The 21324-nt window shown below is 58.6% G+C and overlaps 1 protein-coding gene across 4 annotated transcripts in view; it reads left to right on the top strand.

The window, feature by feature from the left end:
• LMF1 (lipase maturation factor 1) overlaps positions 1–2469 on the top strand; it is a 110418-nt gene extending 107949 nt beyond the window's left edge. For all 4 annotated transcript variants that reach the window (XM_054534443.2, XM_024233336.3, XM_054534445.2 and 1 more), the window contains one exon: positions 2254–2469. In XM_054534443.2, the coding sequence (XP_054390418.1) occupies positions 2254–2445 (192 nt within the window). In that variant the 3' untranslated portion in view covers positions 2446–2469. The remainder of the gene's footprint in view (positions 1–2253) is intronic.
• The last annotated feature ends 18855 nt before the right edge of the window (positions 2470–21324 follow it).

The raw sequence follows: 21324 nt of genomic DNA, 5'->3' as shown, positions 1-21324 counted from the left end.
GGGGTCCGGGCGTGGATGGGGCCTGTGTCTGTGGCCTCAGTGTCAGGCCCTGGCTGGGATCCCTACTATAGCTGTGCAAGATGCCAAGCTGTTGCCAGTAGGGTCTATTTCAAAAGGGCTGGGAGATCCCCGATTTTCAACACTCTCAAGCCCTCTGGGGCGGTGCCGTGGCCTTCTCGGGTACTTCGTCTGCGGGAATGAAATGCAACCCTTCAGGCCGCCGGGGGCCTGGGGCCCCTTCCCACCAACCTGCCAGTTGGCACAGAGGGTTCTGACCCTTTCCAAAACCCTTTCCAAACTGCAGTTCCAGCTCTTGATGTCAGAGACCAGGCCCCGGGCCCCCCAGGCCTTGACCCTGTCCTGGGAAGGAGCAGAAAGCAAGAGCAGGAATTTGGGAAAGATGGGCGATCCCACTGCAGGAGGCCTCCCCGGGACCCCCAGCCTCCCGGCCTGACTAAATGCAGGGTTTGGGAGAGGGTGGGCCTGCGTGGGGTCTGTGCTGCCCTAGCAAGGCCCAGGAGAGTGTGCAGGGACCATGCTGCCAGCACAGCCCAACACCCTCACGGCCGCACCCCAGCCCATCCCTTCAGCCTGCTGCTGAGCTGCTCAGAGGTCAACCTCGGGGTCCAGTGTGACATCTCTGCCTGGCACCACCTGGCCTCAATCCCCATGCTGGCCGCTGCCGTCCATATAGCCAAGAAAAACCATGGCAGCCTCAGGCCCAGGGGGTCCAGGAAAGACCCCTGGGGCCCAGGGCAGTGGGCAGTGCCCTCCTGGAGTGGACGGGAGCCCCCAGCTGCCAGCATCGCCCTCAGTCTTGGCTGCCCAGGAGGTTTTCCAAAGGCCCGACCCCACTCCTCTTGGAGCTGCTGATCCCTCTCTTCCATCAGGCGCCTCAGGGACCCTCCTCCACCCAGAGGGTCTCTGTCTTCCCAGTTTTCCTGGCATAATTCAGACTTGGGGAGAGAAGAATCATCATCCATCACACACCCAGACCCAAAGAGACAAAGCCAGGAGGAGCAGGGCAGACCCAGAAGTCCTCACCCTGCCAGCCTAAGGGGCATGGCCCAAGGTCTCCACCCACAGCCCCCAGGGCACAGCTGTGTGCAGGTCACCAGAAGCCCCAAATAATGACAGCACCCCAGACAGCATCGGGCCCTGGTGCAGCGTGAAGCCTCTGGCACTTGCCTGGGCTCATTCTAGGGGCCATTAGAGGGTCCTGTTATGGCTGCATCCTCACACCCACCGGGCAGCTGGGCCCAGCTCTGCCGTAGATCCCAGCCAGGCAGCAGCTGCCCTGTGGGCTGAGAAGCTTCCACTCCTGCTGCACAACTACGAAGGGGCCTGGAGGGCCGGGAGCTGGTGATGGTGACAACTCCGCCTAGCGCCTCCTCCTCCTCCGGGGCAGCCAAGCAACCCTGGACACGAGGGGTCTTCGTCCCACCCCCAGGAGAAAATGCCCAGTCCTCCAAGAGTCCAGTGAGGGCTTGCCAGCCGGGGACCAAGACCTAGTGTGGCCTAAACCAGGCCTGGTCACCAGGGGTCAGGCGGGACCTTATACAGGGCTCAGTGGAGAGAGCTGCCTGCTGCCCCGGTCCAGGGGAGATGGGGGTGGGAGCCTTCATTCCACTCGGGCATGACGGAGGAGAGCAGGCAGCCAGCATTGGCAGGGAAGGGCCTGAAGCCCTGGGAAGCAGAGGCTGCGCCCTCAGGAAACAGGTCCCGGCCTGGCTCCCTCACAGCCTCGGGCTGCCCCGTGGATCGAAACCCCCAGGCACCTTGCGCCAGGGCTGGCCTGATGGTGGAGATGCCACACTGTGAGCAGCAGGTTCCTCTCCACGCCTTCCCAGGTTGGGGGCACTTGGGGCTCAGCCTGAGGCCTTGTCAACAGCCTCGGGCCTGCTCAGTGCCACCGTTGAAGCCCCTGGCCTTCCCCGGGCCGGTCCCTCTGCCGTGTGGGCTCTGCCGAGTGGGCCCTGCCGAGTGGGCCCTGCCGGGTCTCCTCTCCCGGAGCTGCCCCGTGTCCGCCCTCCCGCCTTGCTGCACTGTTCACTGCCGAGGGTGCCAACTGGAACAGTTGCTCTGCCCGGGGTCTGCTGGAAGTCCGCCTGTGCTCAGGGTGGGGGCTCCTCATGCAGCCCCTCTGTCCGTGGGGGACCCCTGTGAGCAGCTGCAGCTCAGCAGCAGGCTGAGGAGCCGGGTCGGGGGCCGGGAGTCCCAGCAGGCCCTGGGCTGACACGTGCCCCTTTGCAGGTGGGTCCGAGGAGAGCACTACAGGTACAAGTTCAGCCGTCCTGGGGGCAGGCATGCTGCCGAGGGCAAGTGGTGGGTGCGGAAGAGGATTGGAGCCTACTTCCCTCCCATCAGCCTGGAGGAGCTGTGGCCCTACTTCAGGGACCGTGGGTGGCCTCTGCCCCTGCCCCTCTAGATGTGCACCAGAAATAAAGGTGAAAACCCAGCCCCTCGGCAGCTCAGCAACATCTGCCCTTCCCTGCGCCCGGCCCAAGCTCGGCATCGCCAAGAGAGACGTGGAGAGGAGAGTGGTGGGACCCAGCCCCCAGCACGGGGGTCCTGGGTGGGGTCTGCTGTCACACACTGTGGGAGCTCCCAGGCCCTGCCCGCCTGGGGCCCCACATCCAGGCCAACCCTTGTCCCAGGCGCCAGCCTTCTCAGGGGGCTCTGATCTCCCATCCATCCCACCCTCCTCCCAGAGGCCCAACCTGGGGCTGTGCTGCCCACAGGAGTTGAGACAATGGCCATCCTGACACCTTCCTTCACTACAGCCCTGACCACAGACCCAACCAGGGAGCTCTTGGGGTCTCTAGCGCCCCAGGGGCTGGTTTCTGTTCCCCCCATCAATGGTGTGTTCCCAGCCAGGTCCTGACCCTCAGAGCCGAGTCCCCATCACGTCTGGGGCAGCCGAACCCTTGCCCCACAGGGACCTGGACGCGCCCGGCCAGGATGTGGGGTTGGACGGGCCATTTTCTGTCCTATCCCTCATCTCCACCCCTGCCACAGCCTACACACATCCCACACATGCAGGCACACACAAGGGCGCACACAGCCCATGCACACGTGTTCTGGGCCCAGTTTCATCCCCCAGTGACTGGTGTCTGTGAGGTGCAGATGGGCACACCGCACACCCAGCCCCCCCACCAGGCTGTGCCCACGCTGCCTCTGAGGCCTTGACAAGGCCCCTCAATCAGAGGACAGCCGGCCGTGCACACTTTCACCATTGTCGGACAAACAGCGTCTACTGCACGTTTTTCTATTATTCCTATTCTTATGCCATAGCTATGGCATATTTTTCTCCTATTCCTATTATACCATTTACCAGCTTACTCGAAAACAAACGGCTTAAATGAAGAAGTTCTTGTACCTCCCTCCCCTTGGCGGTGGCCGTGCCCCCAGCCCACACTCCGGTGCTGGGGCAGCGGGTGACCGAGCGGGACTCAGGCTTGGTGGAGAGGTGAATGGGTGGTGCTTTGCCTGGCGACCCTTCCAGTGCCTGCTGCAGGAATACTTGGAGTAAATGGGAATGAGCCGGGGTGCCGGCCCTGCTGGAAGGAGGCAAAGCTCTGGGGCAACGTCTCTCCCACCCAGGACGCTGTGAGGCTAGGTCCCGGGAGAAGTCAGAAGTGGGCCCCACCACAGGACAGAGGCCCTCCCCTCTCCCCCAGCTTAGGAGGTAGCCACCACCCCTTCCCCCTGCCTCCATCCATGGCGCCTGGAGCCGTGATGCCCACGGCTGAGCCACTGTGGGGGGCCCCAGTGGGGACAACACGGTGGTTCAGGCCGAGGAGGCCGGCTGCGGTGGGCACAGTGCGGGTCTGTGTGGAGCCCCCCGTCGGGGGCAGCCAGCCCAGGTGCGAACAGAGGGCCCGTGTTCCAGCTCCCAGGGAAACAGGGCGCCCTGTGTCTGTGGAGGGACAGACGGGGCCTCAGAGGGACGCGCCAGGAGCCAGCAAGTCTGCCGGAGCGACCACGCGGAGCTGTCAGCCACAGGGGCCTGGGCAGCCCTTCCTGGGGGGCTGTCCCAGGGACTGTGCCGTTGGTGGGGCCCAGCCCTGTGGCACAGCTCAGGCGCAGACATCTCGGGCAGCGGCAGGAGTTGTGGGAACCCGAGGGACCCATCGCCTGGGAAAGGCTGGTGCCATGGGGTGCCCCTGCCCAGCCTCTGCAAGGGGGAGGCCTGAGGAGCCAACAGTCCTCCATGCCCCCTGCCCGGAACCCTCCCGTGCAGCCGCCCTCCCCGTGGTGGGTCCCAAATCCCACAGCCCCTCTTCCCGGGCTCCTTCACCCCGCTCCAGGCTCCTCTTGTCCCAGGGCAGCTGTGTACCACTGGTCTCCCAGGGACCCCGTAGTGGGGTTGCAGGTCCTGGTCAAGGGGGCAGGGCAGGAGCCCACAGCAGGAGTGACTGGGCAGCCCGTTCATGGGACCCACAGCCCAGAAGCGCTGCAGCACTGTCCTGGGACCACGGGAAGGGCCTGCAAGAGCCCTGGAGCCAGCACTCTCATCCTCCATCGGGGATGGCAGCTGTGACTTCCCAGGGGACCTGGGGGTGGGGTCAAGTCACACAGCATGAAGCGGACCAGGGGCCGTCATTAAGCGAACAGTTTGTGGTGTGGAGTGCATTCCCGAGGCCATGCATCCACCACCCCTCCATCCAGCCCATTTCCATCTGCCAGACAGAGCCCCTAGCCCCAGGGAATCCATCTCATGCCTCTGTGGGTCTCCCTGTTCGGGACACTTCATATAAACGGAATCACGGCCCTCAGCCCTCCCATCGGGCATGTTAGCTTCTTCCCTCGTGTCTGAACTCTCTCCACAGAGCCTGTGCGAGACGCCCGGCCCCCGGCTGCCTGTATTCTGTGTGACGGAGGGTCCCATCTGCCGGTGTGGGGCAATGGGGCCAGTAGCCCCCACACGTGTCAGGCCGATGCCTGTGGTCAGGAAGTCCCCTGGGGGCGGAGGCCTGGGCATCTGAAGGGGTGCTCAGGGTGTGGGAGTCATGGTGTGATCTGCCCTCCCCATCTCGGCCAGCCTCGGGGGCCTGTCACTGTTGAAGGCCGGTCTGCTGCCACCTCTGGGTACCCCACCAAGGTCACAAATATAAGGGGGCCCCTAGACCCAGCTGGGGGCCTCGGGGACCCACTCCATGGAGCCCTTGGCTCTAACCCGTGAGTGTCCAGCCCTGCTCAGGGAGACCCCCTCACCCGGCAGGCAGAGGGGCCCTAATGGTGGGGGTCCAGTCTCTGGATCCAGGTTCCCAGAGACGTCCACTCACCTGGAGCAGACAGGTGACCTGAGGTCGGGTTGTGACAGACTCGGCTGGAGTGGAGCCTGCACCCTCTGCAGACCCAGAGCCCGTCACACCTGACCCTTCCAAGGCTGGGTTCCCGTCACCTCATCAGTCTTTGGCAGATGGTCCCAAGGCCTCACCGCACTGAGCCCATCTCCCCCACGTCTGTGGCAGCTGGCCCACAGTGGCAGAAAAGAAAGCTCCCTCATCAAAACAGTGTGGCAGCAGCATGAAGACCTAAAGATGGACGGGGCACAGTAACCACCCGAGAAATCGTCCACACGCAGCCAGGTACCTTCTGATGAGAACGTCCCCAGAAATCGTCCCACACACACAGCCAGGTACCTTCCAACGAGAACAACCCGAGAAATCGTCCCACACGCAGCCAGGTACCTTCTGATGAGAACGTCCCCAGAAATCGTCCCACACACACAGCCAGGTACCTTCCAACGAGAACAACCCGAGAAATCGTCCCACACGCAGCCAGGTACCTTCTGATGAGAACGTCCCCAGAAATCGTCCCACACACACAGCCAGGTACCTTCCAACGAGAACAACCCGAGAAATCGTCCACACGCAGCCAGGTACCTTCTGATGAGAACGTCCCCAGAAATTGTCCCACACGCACAGCCAGGTACCTTCCAACGAGAACAACCCGAGAAATCGTCCCACACGCAGCCAGGTACCATCCGACAAGAACAACCCAAGAAATCGTCCCACACACGCGGCCAGGTACCTTCTGACAAGAATGGCCCGAGAAATCATCCCACACGTGGCCAGGTACCTTCCAACGAGAACACCCAGGTACCGTCCGATGAGAACAACCCAAGAAATCGTCCCACATGCGCGGCCAGGTACCTTCCAACAAGAACAGACCGAGAAATCATCTCACACATGTGGCCAGGTACCTTCCGACGAGAGCAACCCGAGAAATCGTCCCACATGCAGCCACGTACCTTCCAACAAGAACAGCCCGAGAAATAGTCCCACACGCGGCCAGGTACCATCCAACGAGAACAACCCGAGAAATCGTCCCACACACGCGGCCAGGTACCATCCGACAAGAACAACACAAGAAATCGTCCCACATGTGGCCAGGTACCTTCCGACGAGAACAACTAGTACCTTCCGATGAGAACGACCAGGTACCTTCCGACGAGAACGACCAGGTACCTTCCGACGAGAACAACCAGGTACCTTCTGACGAGAACGATCCAAGAAATCGTCTCATATGCAGCCACGTACCTTCCAACGAGAACAACCAGGTACCTTCTGACAAGAACAACCCGAGAAATCATCCCACACATGCAACCAGGTACCTTCCGACAAGAACGACCTGAGAAATCGTCCCACATGCAGCCAGGTACCTTTCGACGAGAACAACCAGGTACCTTTCAACAAGAATGACCTGAGAAACTGTCCCACACGTGGCCTGGTACCTTCCAACAAAGGCTCCGAGACCATTCAATGGGAAGAGGACAGTCTTTTCAGCAAAGGGTACTGGGAAAGCTTGATCTCCACTTGCAAAATAATGAATGAAGCTGGCCCCTTACCTAACAGCATACACAAAAATTAACCCAAAAAACATAGGATGAAACACCTAAACATAAGAGCTAAAACTGTAAGACTCAGAATAAAACCTGGGAAAATCTTTAAGACATTGGATTTAGCAGTGATTTCTTGGATATGACACCAACAGCACCAGCAACAAAACAGAAAATAAATTGGACCTCATCAAAATTTGACATTTCTGGCCGGGTACAGTGGCTCACACCTCTAATCCCAGCACTTTGGGAGGCCAAGGTGGGCGGATCACCTGAGGTCAGGAGTTTGAGATCAGCCTGACCAACATGGAGAAACCCCGTCTGTGCCAAAAATACAAAAATTAGCCCGGTGTGGTGGCGGGCACCTGTAGTCCCAGCTACTCGGGAGGCTGAGGCAGGAGAATCGCTTGAACCCGGGAGGCGATGTTGCAGTGAGCTGAGACCACACCACTGCACTCCAGCCTGGGCAATAGAGTAATATTCTGTCTTTAAAAAAAAAAGTGGCTATAAATGAGACTGCAGAGCTGCCCCAAGCTGCTGCCTGTCTGTGGAAGCCCTGCCCTGCAGGAGCAGCCACAGCTGTAACCCCACCTCTTCAGTAAAGCTGTTTCCTTCCACCTCTGGCTCGCCCTTGAATTCTTTCCTGGGCAAAGCCAAGAACCCTCTCGGACTAAGCTCCTCTTTTGGGCTCACCTGCCAGGCATCAGAATGATGTGGCCATGTGGAGACTGTCTGGGGGTTACTCAAAATGTTCAGTGTAGACGGATGACCACATGACCCCGCAACTCCACGTCTGCACATAGACCCAGGAGAGCGGGGAAACGGGGACCTGGGTGTGCTTGCACCGGAACATTTGCAGCAGCCCAGAGGCGGGGACAGCCCAGATGAACAGACCAGGTGTGGTCACCCATGAGCATTACGCAGCCGCAAAGAGGAGCGAGGCCCTGACGCTCAGATGAGCCTTGAGAACCTGACGCCCAGTGAACATGCCAGACACAGAAGTCCTGCGATGCTGCCTCTGGAACGTCCGGAACAGGGAAACCCACAGAGACGCTGGGCAGGGAGAAGGCGGACGGCAGACTCGGGGCTGCCGGCAGGAACAGGGAGAGGAGGCGTGATGGCTCACAGGTCCAGATGGTTCTCTGGTGGGTGATGAAAACATCTGGAATTAGGCAGAGATGCCGGTTGTACGTGTGGCAAATGTGTTACATGCACCACATTGCTGACTTTTAAGTGGTTAATTTTATGTAAATGTCAACTTCACCTCAATGTTTTAAAATACAGCAAAGCAAAGCAGAGTGTCTTAAGTGTCCTGAGACCCTGGGCCTCCCTGCCTCAGGGCCCAGACCCTCACCCTGCCAGAAGGTCCAGTGGGGCTCAGGATGCCAGGCAGGGAACGCGCTTCGCTCCTTCTCTGTGGCGTGCACGGGGCTGGAGCCGCTTAAGACCCAGGCTCAGTGCACCTGGATGCTGGTTAACCCGAAAGTGCCGCACGGAGCCACCAGTGGTCCCACGAGCTCTGATGATGGCCTCGGTCGCGGACATACAAACATTGATTCACTGAGGACCACACGAGCAAATGACAGGTGATGCCAGCAATCCTCAGCCCACTGCTGCCTGGACAGCTTGCCCCTGACGCCGCGAGCCAGGCTGCCCACCCAGCCCTCACCCGGGCCCACCCGGCACTTAGCAAATGGCCTTCCCACATCAGGCTGGTGGCTTTCCGCACCACCCGGTGTTCACCTGGGCGCCCACACACCAGCAAGAGGCAGCAAGCAGGCACCTGCCTCCCATCTTGCTCCAAGCGCTGTGTGTGGGAGGGACGGAAACCTCCGGGCGCTGGGAAGAAGCACCCCAGGCACTAGGCAGGGGAAGGCTGGGGGGCCTCTGTGCCCACCCCCAGGTCTGAGCGCATTGGGGAACCCGGGGCACTGGGAGAGTCTGCGGACAGTGCCACTCTCCCTGCAGGGCTGCGGCCACCTTAACTCTGCCTGGGCGGCCTGGCTGGGGGCCGCAGCTGACCCACTGAGTCTGGGCTGGTGGCTCACTGTTCTAGAGTCTACAACTGACCCAGTGTGGTCTATACCTGCCCAGGTCATACCACACTGTCCAAACTGTTACAGCTTTCAAACCAGCCCTAGACTGGCCGTCATAGCCGCCTTGACTGTCGTTGGCCCATTGCTGGAAGCAAGTTGGCGGAAGCTTCCGTTAACTCTGATGGTTGGTGTGCAGACAGACGGCAGGCCGCAGCATCCTTTCCTCCCCGCCCCGAGCCTCTTTTTCTTCTTGGGTGGTGGGTGGGGCCATCTCCTCTGCCTCATCTTTTTTCTAACCTGGAAGTTGTCCCTTAAACACCTGCCCATGGCGAGCTACTGCAAAGCCCTTCACCCGCAGCCATGTGGACGTGCTGGAGAAACATCAACAAACTCTCCTCTGAACCACAAAAAAGAGGAAAGAACATTCAGAAAAGGAAGGAAGAGGCACTGAGCCAGGTCAGCGCCCCGGGCCGCTGGGAGGAGGTACCTTGTCCAGATGACATGGGACACACACGGGTTTACAGGAAACCAGGACACATTACAGACACGGGACACACACGGGTTTACAGGAAACCAGGACCCATTACAGACACGGGACACACACGGGTTTACAGGAAACCAGGACCCATTACAGACACGGGACACACACGGGTTTACAGGAAACCAGGACCCATTACAGACATGGGACACACATGGGTTTACAGGAAACCAGGACCCATTACAGACATGGGACACACACGGGTTTACAGGAAACCAGGACCCATTACAGACACGGGACACACACGGGTTTACAGGAAACCAGGACCCATTACAGACACGGGACACACACGGGTTACAGGAAACCAGGACCCATTACAGACACGGGACACACATGGGTTACAGGAAACCAGGACACATTACAGACACGGGACACACACGGGTTTACAGGAAACCAGGACCCATTACAGACATGGGACACACACGAGTTTACAGGAAACCAGGACCCATTACAGACACGGGACACACATGGGTTACAGGAAACCAGGACCCATTACAGACACGGGACACACACGGGTTTACAGGAAACCAGGACCCATTACAGACACGGGACACACATGGGTTACAGGAAACCAGGACACATTACAGACACGGGACACACATGGGTTACAGGAAACCAGGACACATTACAGACATGGGACACACACGGGTTTACAGGAAACCAGGACACATTACAGACATGGGACACACACGGGTTTACAGGAAACCAGGACACATTACAGACATGGGACACACACGGGTTTACAGGAAACCAGGACACATTACAGACACGGGACACACACGGGTTTACAGGAAACCAGGACACATTACAGACATGGGACACACACGGGTTTACAGGAAACCAGGACCCATTACAGACATGGGACACACACGGGTTTACAGGAAACCAGGACCCATTACAGACACGGGACACACATGGGTTACAGGAAACCAGGACCCATTACAGACACGGGACACACACGGGTTACAGGAAACCAGGACCCATTACAGACACGGGACACACATGGGTTTACAGGAAACCAGGACCCATTACAGACACGGGACACACACGGGTTACAGGAAACCAGGACCCATTACAGACACGGGACACACACGGGTTACAGGAAACCAGGACCCATTACAGACACGGGACACACATGGGTTACAGGAAACCAGGACACATTACAGACATGGGACACACACGGGTTACAGGAAACCAGGACCCATTACAGACACGGGACACACACGGGTTTGCAGGAAACCAGGACACATTACAGACACGGGACACACACGGGTTTACAGGAAACCAGGACACATTACAGACACGGGACACACACGGGTTTACAGGAAACCAGGACCCATTACAGACATGGGACACACATGGGTTACAGGAAACCAGGACCCATTACAGACACGGGACACACATGGGTTACAGGAAACCAGGACACATTACAGACATGGGACACACATGGGTTACAGGAAACCAGGACACATTACAGACACGGGACACACATGGGTTTACAGGAAACCAGGACACATTACAGACATGGGACACACATGGGTTACAGGAAACCAGGACCCATTACAGACACGGGACACACACGGGTTTGCAGGAAACCAGGACACATTACAGACACGGGACACACACGGGTTTACAGGAAACCAGGACACATTACAGACACGGGATACACACGGGTTACAGGAAACCAGGACCCATTACAGACATGGGACACACACAGGTTACAGGAAACCGGGACCCATTACAGACACGGGACACACACGGGTTTACAGGAAACCAGGACCCATTACAGACACGGGACACACACGGGTTACAGGAAACCAGGACCCATTACAGACACGGGACACACACGGGTTTACAGGAAACCAGGACCCATTACAGACACGGGACACACATGGGTTTACAGGAAACCGGGACCCATTACAGACACGGGACACACACGGGTTACAGGAAACCAGGACCCGTTACAGACACGAGACACACACGGGTTTACAGGAAACCAGGACCCATTACAGACACGGGACACACACAGGTTACAGGAAACCGGGACCCATTACAGACACGGGACACACACGGGTTTACAGGAAACCGGGATCCATTGCAGACACGGGACACACACGGGTTACAGGAAACCAGGACCCATTACAGACACGGGACACACATGGGTTTACAGGAAACCGGGACGCATTACAGACACGGGACACACACGGGTTTACAGGAAACCGGGACGCATTACAGAACAACGTCAGCGAACCCCAAGCTGCAATGATCTAGCAAAAAGGTGAGAAAATACAAACAGCCAATATCAAGAAGAAGAGATATCACCACAAATCCACAGAGGTGCTACAGGAATAATAAGGTAGTACATGAACCACTTTATTCTAATCACCCAGCACCCTAGATTAAATGAGAAACATTCCGCGAAAGGCACAGGTGACTAAAACGAACGCCCAAACCCTAATCCTCTCCCACCGACGAGAAAGAAAACCCAAGAGTCCCATAATAATTGAAGAAGCTGAATTTGGGCCGGGCGCGGTGGCTCACGCCTGTCATCCCAGCATTTTAGGAGGCCGAGGCAGGTGGATCACCTAGGACAGGAGTTCGAGACCAGCCTGGCCAACATGGTGAAACCCCGTCTCTACCAAAAATACAAAAACTAGCTGCCGTGATGGCGCACGCCTGTAATGCCAGGTACTCGGGAGGCTGTGGCAGGAGAATCGCTTGAACTGGGGAAGCAGAGGTTGCAGTGAGCGGAGATTGCACCATTGCACTCTAGCCTCGGTGACAGAGTGAGACTCCGTCTCAAAAAAAGAAAAAAGAAATTGAATTTGTAATTTAAAATGTTCCACAAAGAAAACTTGAGGCCAAGATGTGTTCATTGGCGAGTTCCATGCAACACTCGGTAGAGAAATAACACTGCCCTATCCAAGCTCTTCCAGAAAATGGAGGAGGAGGCAGCCCTCGTACGCCCACCAGGACGCGAGGAGGCAGCCACTCTGGAGAAGAGTCAGTTCTGGAAACATGAAGCGTGAACTTCCTCAGGAAGCAGCCACTCCACTCCTAGGCGTCTGCCCAAGAGAAATGAAAGCACAAGAACGTGTAAGCAGCATTTATAGCAGGTTGATTTACTGCAGCCAGGACCTGGGGTGGTGCCGGCGTCCGTCAGCAGGAGGACGGGTGAACCGGGTCATCTTGGAGTCATCGTCCTCAGAAACAGGCACATCTGGCTGTTGATACGCACAGCGTTGGACCCTCCAAGGCACCGCGCTCAGCTAAAGAACACAGATCAAAGAGCTCACAGGACAGAGCTCCACTCGAGGAACTGCAGGGAGGACCGCGGCCCAACTCCAGTGACAGACGCGGCCCATGTCGCCAGGGCCGGAATGCGGGGAGGTCTGGGAGAGGAAAGTTCTGAGTCTCAGCTGTGGTGCTGGGTACCCTTGTCAGAAACCGTCCGTTACATTTAAATGGGTGCATTTTATGTTTGGAAATCATGCCCGGCTTTCTGGATAAAGCCCTGATTTATGTGGTTTCGAATTTCTGTGATCTAAACACCGTGCCTGCCCCCATCTCCGATTCAAGCCCCCAACACGTCCTCACTCAGCACGGAGCTGGGCAGACATGCACGACCGGCTCCCACCTGCTGGCGCGAGCCCACCTCACCTCGGAGAGTTGATTTGGAAAATGAAATAAGCACGAAACATGTCAGCGCCAGGCTGGGCTCAGCGAGCCACTGATGCCAGCGAGACGCCAGAGACTCAGCAAGCCGCCGATGCCAGCGAGACGCAGAGCAGAGAACGCTGGTCAAAGAGCAGCTGGGCAGTGTCTGCTCGGCCGAAGCCCAGTCCCGGAGAGGCAGGCTCTGCACCGGGATGTGGAGGCTCCAGGGTCACGAAACCCCCGGGGCGAGAGACAAAGGTAGTGAGTGACCACGGGCCGTCCAGGGCAGAGGGGACGGAGGCAGCACGCACACGACAGAGCCTCCGCACAGAGCGTCACGGCCACGACTGGAAAGCCCAGACGTGTCACAAGCCCACGGCCCAGGTCAGAGGCAGCAGGACGGCACATGCACCAGAACTGCGGCCACATGTGGAAGGGGACAGACACTGGAGGCACGGGGTCTACTCTGCTCTGGACCTGGTGGTGGCCACGCTGATGTTCACCCTGTGGACATTTTGGAGCTCACCGTCCACTCTGTGTGCTGCTTTGCATGAGTTCTAATCCACACGGAAACTGTTATGATCAGAAAATCTCTCTAACTGTGGCGTGTGAGAGCCTCCGGTTCCCGTGTCGTGCTGTTGTTTTGAGACGGAGTCTCGCTCTGTCACCCAGGCTGGAGTGCAGTGGCACCATCTGGGCTCACCACAGTCTCCACCTCCCGGGTTCAAGTGATTCTCCTGCCTCAGCCTCCCGAGTAGCTGGGATTACAGGCGCCCGCCACCACGTCCAGCTAATTTTTGTATTTTTAGTAGAGATGGGGTTTCACCATGTTGGACAGGCTGGTCTCAAACTCCTGACCTCATGATCCACCTGCCTCGGCCTCCCAAAGTGCTGGGATTACAGGCATGAGTCACCGCGCCCGGCCTGGGCTGCACTTCTGAGTCCCTGAAGCTTCCACTGTGTTTATTATGAAGAGCTGAGCTGGGGTTTGTCCTCTAACACGTGTGCTAAGGAAGCGGGAGGAGACCCGGCTCCGTGCGGGGCCATCGTGGCTCCCGGCGTCTCTGCCTCTTCCATCCTATTTTGTTTCTGCTGATGGTTGACCCCGGGCAGCCTGAGCACAGCCACCCTGCGCCCCTGAATCCAGGTCATCGTGTCCTGAGCACAGCCGCCCCCTGCATCCAGCTCATTGTATCCACCCAGTGATGTGCTCCCCAGGCCGGACTTTCCTAAACTCAGCCTCTGAATCCACCACAGGCCGGACACATGGTGCCTTCCCCCAGCCCCACTGCTTCGAGAGGACCTGGGGGGGCCCCGGCAACTGCCTGTCACCTCGTTGTTTTTTTTTTGTTTTTTTGTTTTTTTTTTTTTGAGACAGAGTCTCGCTCTGTCGCCCAGGCTGGAGGGCAGTGGCGCAATCTCAGCTCACTACAAGCTCCGCCTCCCAGGTTCACATCATTCTCCTGCCTCAGCCTCCCAAGTAGCTGGGACTGCAGGTGCCCATCACCACACCTGGCTAATTTTTTGTAGTTTTAGTAGAGACGGGGTTTCACCATATTAGCCAGGATGGTCTCGATCTCCTGACCTCATGATCCGCCCGCCTCGGCCTCCCAGAGTGCTGGGATTACAGGCGTGAGCCACCGCCCCCGGCCTCAGAACACCTCGTTTTAAGGGCAGTGAAAGCCAGGAAAGCCACGGCCAGCAAGACCCAGCGAGGCCCGCGCCGCCCTTGTTCCTGTCGAGGGGCCGGCACCCGTTTGTCCTCAGGGAAGGTGGTCTTCGCCACTGGCTCTGGTCAGGGCTGCATCTGGGCCACCAGGATGTTTGGTGCCAGCCCTGCAGCTGCGGGGCCTTCTGTGGTGGGCACGCATTTGCATCTCAATGACCCTGATTAATATTTAAGGGGCCAGCTGTCTGAGCCACATGGAAAAAAAAGGGTGAAAAAACGCCTTGTTCCTTTAAATGGTGGGCTCCAGGCTCTCCATCAGGTGGCCTCATCTCCCCACGGTATCTTCTCCATGCAAAAGATACGCGGCACCATCAGCCCCATCAGGGCCTGTGTCCCCGCCAGGGCCGGCTCCATTGTGTGCCGCACAGCTGCGGGCTACAGCCCCGGCCCGTCTGCCTGCCCGGCCCTTTCACAGCCCTGTCTGGTAGAGGTTGACGGCACAGCCCACAAGTCAGGGGCCGTCCTCAGGGGGTGCCCCAGCCAACCCACCCCGGGCCCAGGGGCATGCCCCACTTGCTCACTGTCACCCACCCCCGCCAGGGGCCTCCCCGGCCACCTGCCCATCCATCCACGGTGCCTCTGAGGCAGGCATGGCCAGGCCTGCTGTTCTTGTTGTCTGTCCCCTCACTGGGTGTCAGCTCCCCTGAGGAGGGTCTGAGGGTTGGCCTTGACCCCAGGACAATGGGGACACTGGGCAGAATGCTGTCTCCCTAAATTCACAGCCACCCAGAATCTCAGAACGGGACCTATTTGGAACTAGGGTCTCTGCAGATGTGATTAAGGGGAGGGCCTTGAGATCAGGTCATGCTGGATTGAGGGCGGCCCAGACCCAGTGATGGCTTCATAAAGCCAGGGACGATGATATACGGCAAGGGAACGAGGCTGCGTGAACACGGAGACTGGAGTGATCCACCCACCCCGGGGCATCCGGCCGCTGGGAACTGGAAGAGGCAGGAAGCATCATCCCCCGGAGCCTCCAGAGAACATGGCTCCAAGACACCGAGACTCACTTCTGCAGAGCTGGGAGGGGACACCTCACCGTTGCCTGCAGACACAACACAGCCCTGGGCTGCCGCAGGCCCAGGAGACAGGGCCCCAGCAGGAGTGGGAGGCGGTACCAGGAGCCCCACAGACCCGGGTCTGACTGAGAGGAGCACGTGGAGGCCCCTCCTCAGCCAACCACCCCACCACCCCCTCAGCCTCCTGCGGCCAGGCAGCGGCCCCACCACCCACTCAGCCTCCTGCAGCAGCCCCGCCCGAGGCCCAGGGTCAGGTCCCGAAGCCCAGGTCAGAACCCACGGCCCCGAGTTCCCCAGCCCCGGGTGAGGTCCTGTGGCCCAGAGTCAAAACCCACGGCCCAGGTGAGAACCTGCAGTCCAGGGTCAGGCCCCAAAGCTGAAGGTTGGGCTGGGCCTCTGCAAGCCCCGCACCCCGAGAGAAGCCAGTGGGCGACCCCTTCACACACTCACAGGGACCCTGGGGAGGCCGAGACGCAGCGGGCACCAAGAAAAGCACAGGTCCCCCCGGGAGGAAGGCTTTGCCCAGGCTCGAGGCTGCAGCTGCAAGTCGGGGCACCCGAGGCCACCCACGCCCGGGAGGGCACCAGTCTCCCGAAACGCAACAGCAGTAGTTTTTTTTGTTTTTTTTTTTGAGACAGAGTCTCGCTCTGTCGCCCAGGCTGGAGGGCAGTGGTGCGATCTCAGCTCACTGCAAGCTCCGCCTCCCAGGTTCACGCCATTCTCCTGCCTCAGCCTCCCGAGTAGCTGGGACTACAGGCGCCCGCCACCACGCCCGGCTAATTTTTTGTATTTTTAGTACAGACGGGGTTTCACTGTGGTAACCAGGATGGTCTCGATCTCCTGACCTCATGATCCACCCGCCTCGGCCTCCCAAAGTGCTGGGATTACAGGCGTGAGCCACCACGCCCGGCAGGAGTGGTTCTTTTTTCTTTCACCTGCCTGAGGTGCTGAGTGGACAGGTCCCTGGTCCCTTCCTGCCATCCCTAGTCCAAGCGAGTCTGAGAGTTCGGGGGATAATGGGGGCTGGTCGGCGGGGCCTGGGCAGCCCCATGCAGGAACCTGGGAGAAGATCCCCAAGGGACAGGAGCTGGCATTGTGGTTTGTGGCTATTTCCCAAGGAGAGAAACCCCATGTTCCCTGGGAGGGAAGAGGAGGGAGCGTGGCTAGGGGCACCAGGACACAGAGGCACCGGTGACACCCCCTCAGGCCAGGGGGACACACACAGCACCTGCGTGGAAACACATGCACGCACCAGCTGACAGCACACATAAGTACACAGCCGCGGGTGCGACACTTCCTGCTAACATCAGTGTTGTAAATTGTGTGACTGGAAAGGTATTTTGGAAATAGGAGTGAGGCGTGTGGAGCTGAGCCTCTGCCCGGCGGTTGCTCTTGACCCCAGAGGTGACCACACCCCAGCCACGTCCCTGAACCAGCCACTGCGCAGAGCAGCCCCTGCACGGAGTGGCCTGGCTGAGCCTTTTCCAGTCTCCAGCCCCTGCTGCTGGGCGTGGCTTCTGCAGGAGGAGCCACCAGGCCCAAGACCTCAAATGCCCACCTGAGAAAGGGGCTCAGGGCTTTTCTTTCTCAAGGGGAAATGTGAGCTTCCAGCAGCCACAGGACGCCTGGGGAGCAACTCTCTTTCTGGAGCTCAAAGCCTCTTTCAGAGGAAGGTCCAGCCTCCGGGGGGGTGGGGTCACCTCATCCAGGGCACGTGTGGTGCCTCCTGAGGGCTCCTCGGCCCCACGTCACTCTGACCATCCCCTGGCTGCCCTGCCCTCCGCGATCCTCCACACCCAGTGTCCACTACCCCCTTAGGGGGACGCCGTCCACGGCAGCCCCCAGCTCCCTATCCAGAGCTGCCGCAGGGCCCCCCAGAAGCCCCCACAGTGGGAGGCCCGCGTGTTCATTCCACAAACACCTACGGAGCCCCTGCCTTCCGGGGGCCGTGGAGCCAGGTGCTGGGGACCAGGCTCCTGGCTGGCAGGACGCGCTCGAGGCCTCTGTTGTCCTGAGGGCTCTGGGGTAGCGGCAAAGCCTGGGGCCCTCCAGGTGGTGGCAGCCAATTGGACCCATCCACACATCCTTGAGTCCTCACCCTTCTCCTATCCCAGGGCTGGCAGTGGCCACCTCACAGGGGCTCCACACCTCCTCGGGGTGGACCCTCCCCAGCCCAGCCCAGCCCAGCCCAGCCCAGCCCAGCCCAGCCCAGTGATCTCAGCCAGAAGCAGAGCTGCAGCAAGGAGGGGGCCACACAGCCAGGGCTCCTCAGCCCGACCACACCAGGACGCCACATCCCTGGGCTTGAGGCATCTGCCTTTCGGGGCCAGGCCTCTGGCTTTCCCGGGAGCAGGATGTCAATAAGACTTCTCTTCCCTGGGGGCAGGCTGGCAGGGGGAGGGGGGATCCATGAGAGGGCAAAGAGACTGCGCCCCACCTGGGGACACGGGAGAGGCCAGGCTGCCCCTCCTCAGGGAGCAGGGGTGCAGGCAGGTGAGGGTTAAACCCACAGCTCGGGGGTGCCTCCCCACGCCCTTCCCTGGGGCCCTGGAGGGACAGCTGGCCCATCACTGTCACCTGTCGGGGCTCAGGCAGCACAGCTGTGTAGACAGTATGAGCCCAGGCCTCTGACCAGGCTGCTCAGAACAAAATGCCCACACATGGACCCAGCCTCCTGCTCTGGGCAACAGCAGAGGCCAGCCTGCAGGGCAGCACAGCTGGCAGCATTCCCCGGGCGTCCCCCTGCCCTGAGTGCCCAGCGTCCCCCCGGGCCTCCCCCCGACCTGAGTGCCCAGGGTCTCCCAGGCATCCCCCCGCAACCTGTGTCCCCCAGACCCAAGTGCTCAGCGTCCCCCAGGGCGTTCCCCTCAACCCCAGGTGCCCAGCTCACAGTGGGGACCATGCTGAGTCCATCGCCCTGCAGGCGGCCCCGAATACCAGCCGGTCCACGTGCCCTGGCCACGTCCACTCAGCTCAGGGCAGCACGTGACCAGCACACTCAGCCCTCTCTCGATACCGCGATGGGGACCCCACCGCCAAGTAGCAGCCCCGGCCACTCGGTGGCAGTAAGGGAGTGACCTGACGGCGACAGTGAACACGCCGAGCTTCGTCCTCAGGCCCACGGGGTGGGAACCAGACACCAAGCACCTTGTGAATAACTCGCCGGCTTCACTGATCTCGTCCCATGACCCCCGAGCTGAGAATAAGCAAAGCCCCCGTGGGCTGGAGAGCTGCCTTCTCCCACCTCTACAGGGTCTGTGGGTCCACACTGGGGGCGGGGGGTACCCCTTCTCTGGTCGGGCCGTGCACACCCATAACTGGGCAGAGCCAGAGCGGGGCCGGAGCCACCCACAGACCCGGGCAGCAGAGGGGCCGGCCTGGAGGCCTAGAGACGGTGATAGTAGGAAAATGGGGAACCCCAAAAGAGACATCCACATCCTCGCCCCAGAACCTGTGGACGTGACAGTATTTGGAAAAGGGTCTCTACAGACGTCAGTAGGTTGAGGGCTTAGAGAAGAGATCGTCCTGGAGTAGGATGGGCCCTAAATCCAGGGGAAGGGTCCTTCTAAGAGACAGGCGAGGAGAAAACACAGACAGAGGATGTGGTCAACTGAAGTCAGAGGCAGAGACGAGCGATGCGGCCACAAGCCAAGGAACACCTGAAGCCCCTGGGAGCTGGAAAGGGCAGGAGGACCCTCCCCTGGAGCCTCCAGTGGGAACACAGCCCTGCCGAAGCCTTGATCTCAGACTTCTGGCCTCCAGGACAGTGGGGGTGGGTTTCTTTTGCTTTAAGCCCCCGAGTTTGCTACAGCAGCCCAGTCTCCACACCCTCCTGACGGCCGCGCCCAGTCCCCGTGCCCTCCTGACAGCCGCGCGGCCACGCTGGGACGGATCCATCTTCCCAGGCCTCATCTGGCTCCTCCCGTCAGCCTCGGGGCCCAGCTGCCCCTCAGAGGCTCAGTCAAGACTCATCTTTGGTCTCAGGGCTGCCCAAAACACAAAATCAAAAGCAGAAACAACTCCCCTCTAAGCATGTAAATTTTATAACTTAGAAGAAATGGACCAATTCCTTAAAAACCACAACCAAAACTCACCCAAAATGTGACTGATACCGAACAGCCCTTCAGCTATTAAAGAAATTAAATCTGTAAAGATATGAAAAGGAAACGTCCAGCTGGGCGTGGTGGTTCACGCCTGTAATCCCAGCACTTTGGGAAGTCGAGGCGGGCGGATCACCTGAGGTAGGGAGTTCAAGACCAGCCTGACCAACATGGAGAAACCCCATCTCTACTAAAAATACAAAAATTAGCCGGGCGTGGTGGTGCATGCCTGTAATCCCAGCTACTCGGGAGGCTGAGGCAGGAGAATCACTTGAACCCGGGAGGCGGAGGTTGTGGTGAGCCAAGATCATGCCACTGCACTCCAGCCTGGGCAACAAGAGCGAAAGTCTGTCTCAAAAAAAAGAAAAGAAAAATAAAAGGAAATGTCCAAGCAAAGATGGTTTGACTGAATCCACCAAACATTAATAAAAGAAATAACACCAATTCTACACAACCTCTTCCAAATAACAGAAGAGGAGGAAATGCTTCCCAGTGTGTTTCATCAGGCCGGCATTACCATAATACTAAAACCAGAAAAAGTACGAGAAAAGAAAACCGGAGGGGCGCGGTGGCTCACATCTATAATCCCAGCACTTTGGGATGCCGAGGCAGGCAGATCACGAGGTTAGGAGATCCACACCATCCTAGCTAACACGATGAAACCCTGTCTCTACTAAAAATACAAAAAATTAGCTAGGCGTGGTGGCGGGCACCTGTAGTCCCAGCTACCTGAGAGGCTGAGGCAGGAGAATCACTCAAACCGGGAAGCAGAGGTTGCAGTGAGCCGAGATCACACCACTGCACTCCAGCCTGGGCAACAGAGCGAGACTCCATCTCAAAAACAAAAAAAAAAAAAAAAAGAAAGAAAGAAAGAAAAAACCACAGGCCGGACACAGTGGCTCACACCTGTAATCTCAGCACTTTGGGAGGCCGAGGCAGGTGGATCATGAGGTCAGGAGATCGAGACCATCCTGGCTAACATGGTGAAACCCCGTTTCTACTAAAAATACAAAAAATTAGCCGGGCATGTTGGCGGACAGACGCCTATAGTCCCAGCTACCCGGGAGGCTGAAGCAGGAGAATCGCTTGAACCCAGGAGATGGACGTTGCAGTGAGCTGAGATCTCACCATTGCACTCTAGCCTGGGCAACAGAGCAAGACTCTGTCTCAAAAAAAGAAAGAAAGAAAACAAAACAAAACCACAGACCAATATCCCTCATGAATATAGACAGAAAACAAAACCTCAGCAAGATATTAGCAAATTGGTAATATCAGAAATATGTAAAAAGAATTAGACACCATGCTCAACTGGACTGTGGATTGCATTCCATGATGAGGAATGCAGGGTTGGTTCAATTTGAAAACCAATCAGCCGGGCACGGTGGCTCACATCTGTAA

This window comes from Pongo abelii, chromosome 18 (genome assembly GCF_028885655.2).
Source record: "Pongo abelii isolate AG06213 chromosome 18, NHGRI_mPonAbe1-v2.0_pri, whole genome shotgun sequence".
Classification (NCBI taxonomy): Eukaryota; Metazoa; Chordata; class Mammalia; order Primates; family Hominidae; genus Pongo; species Pongo abelii.
This window is presented reverse-complemented; position numbering and strand designations above follow the sequence as displayed.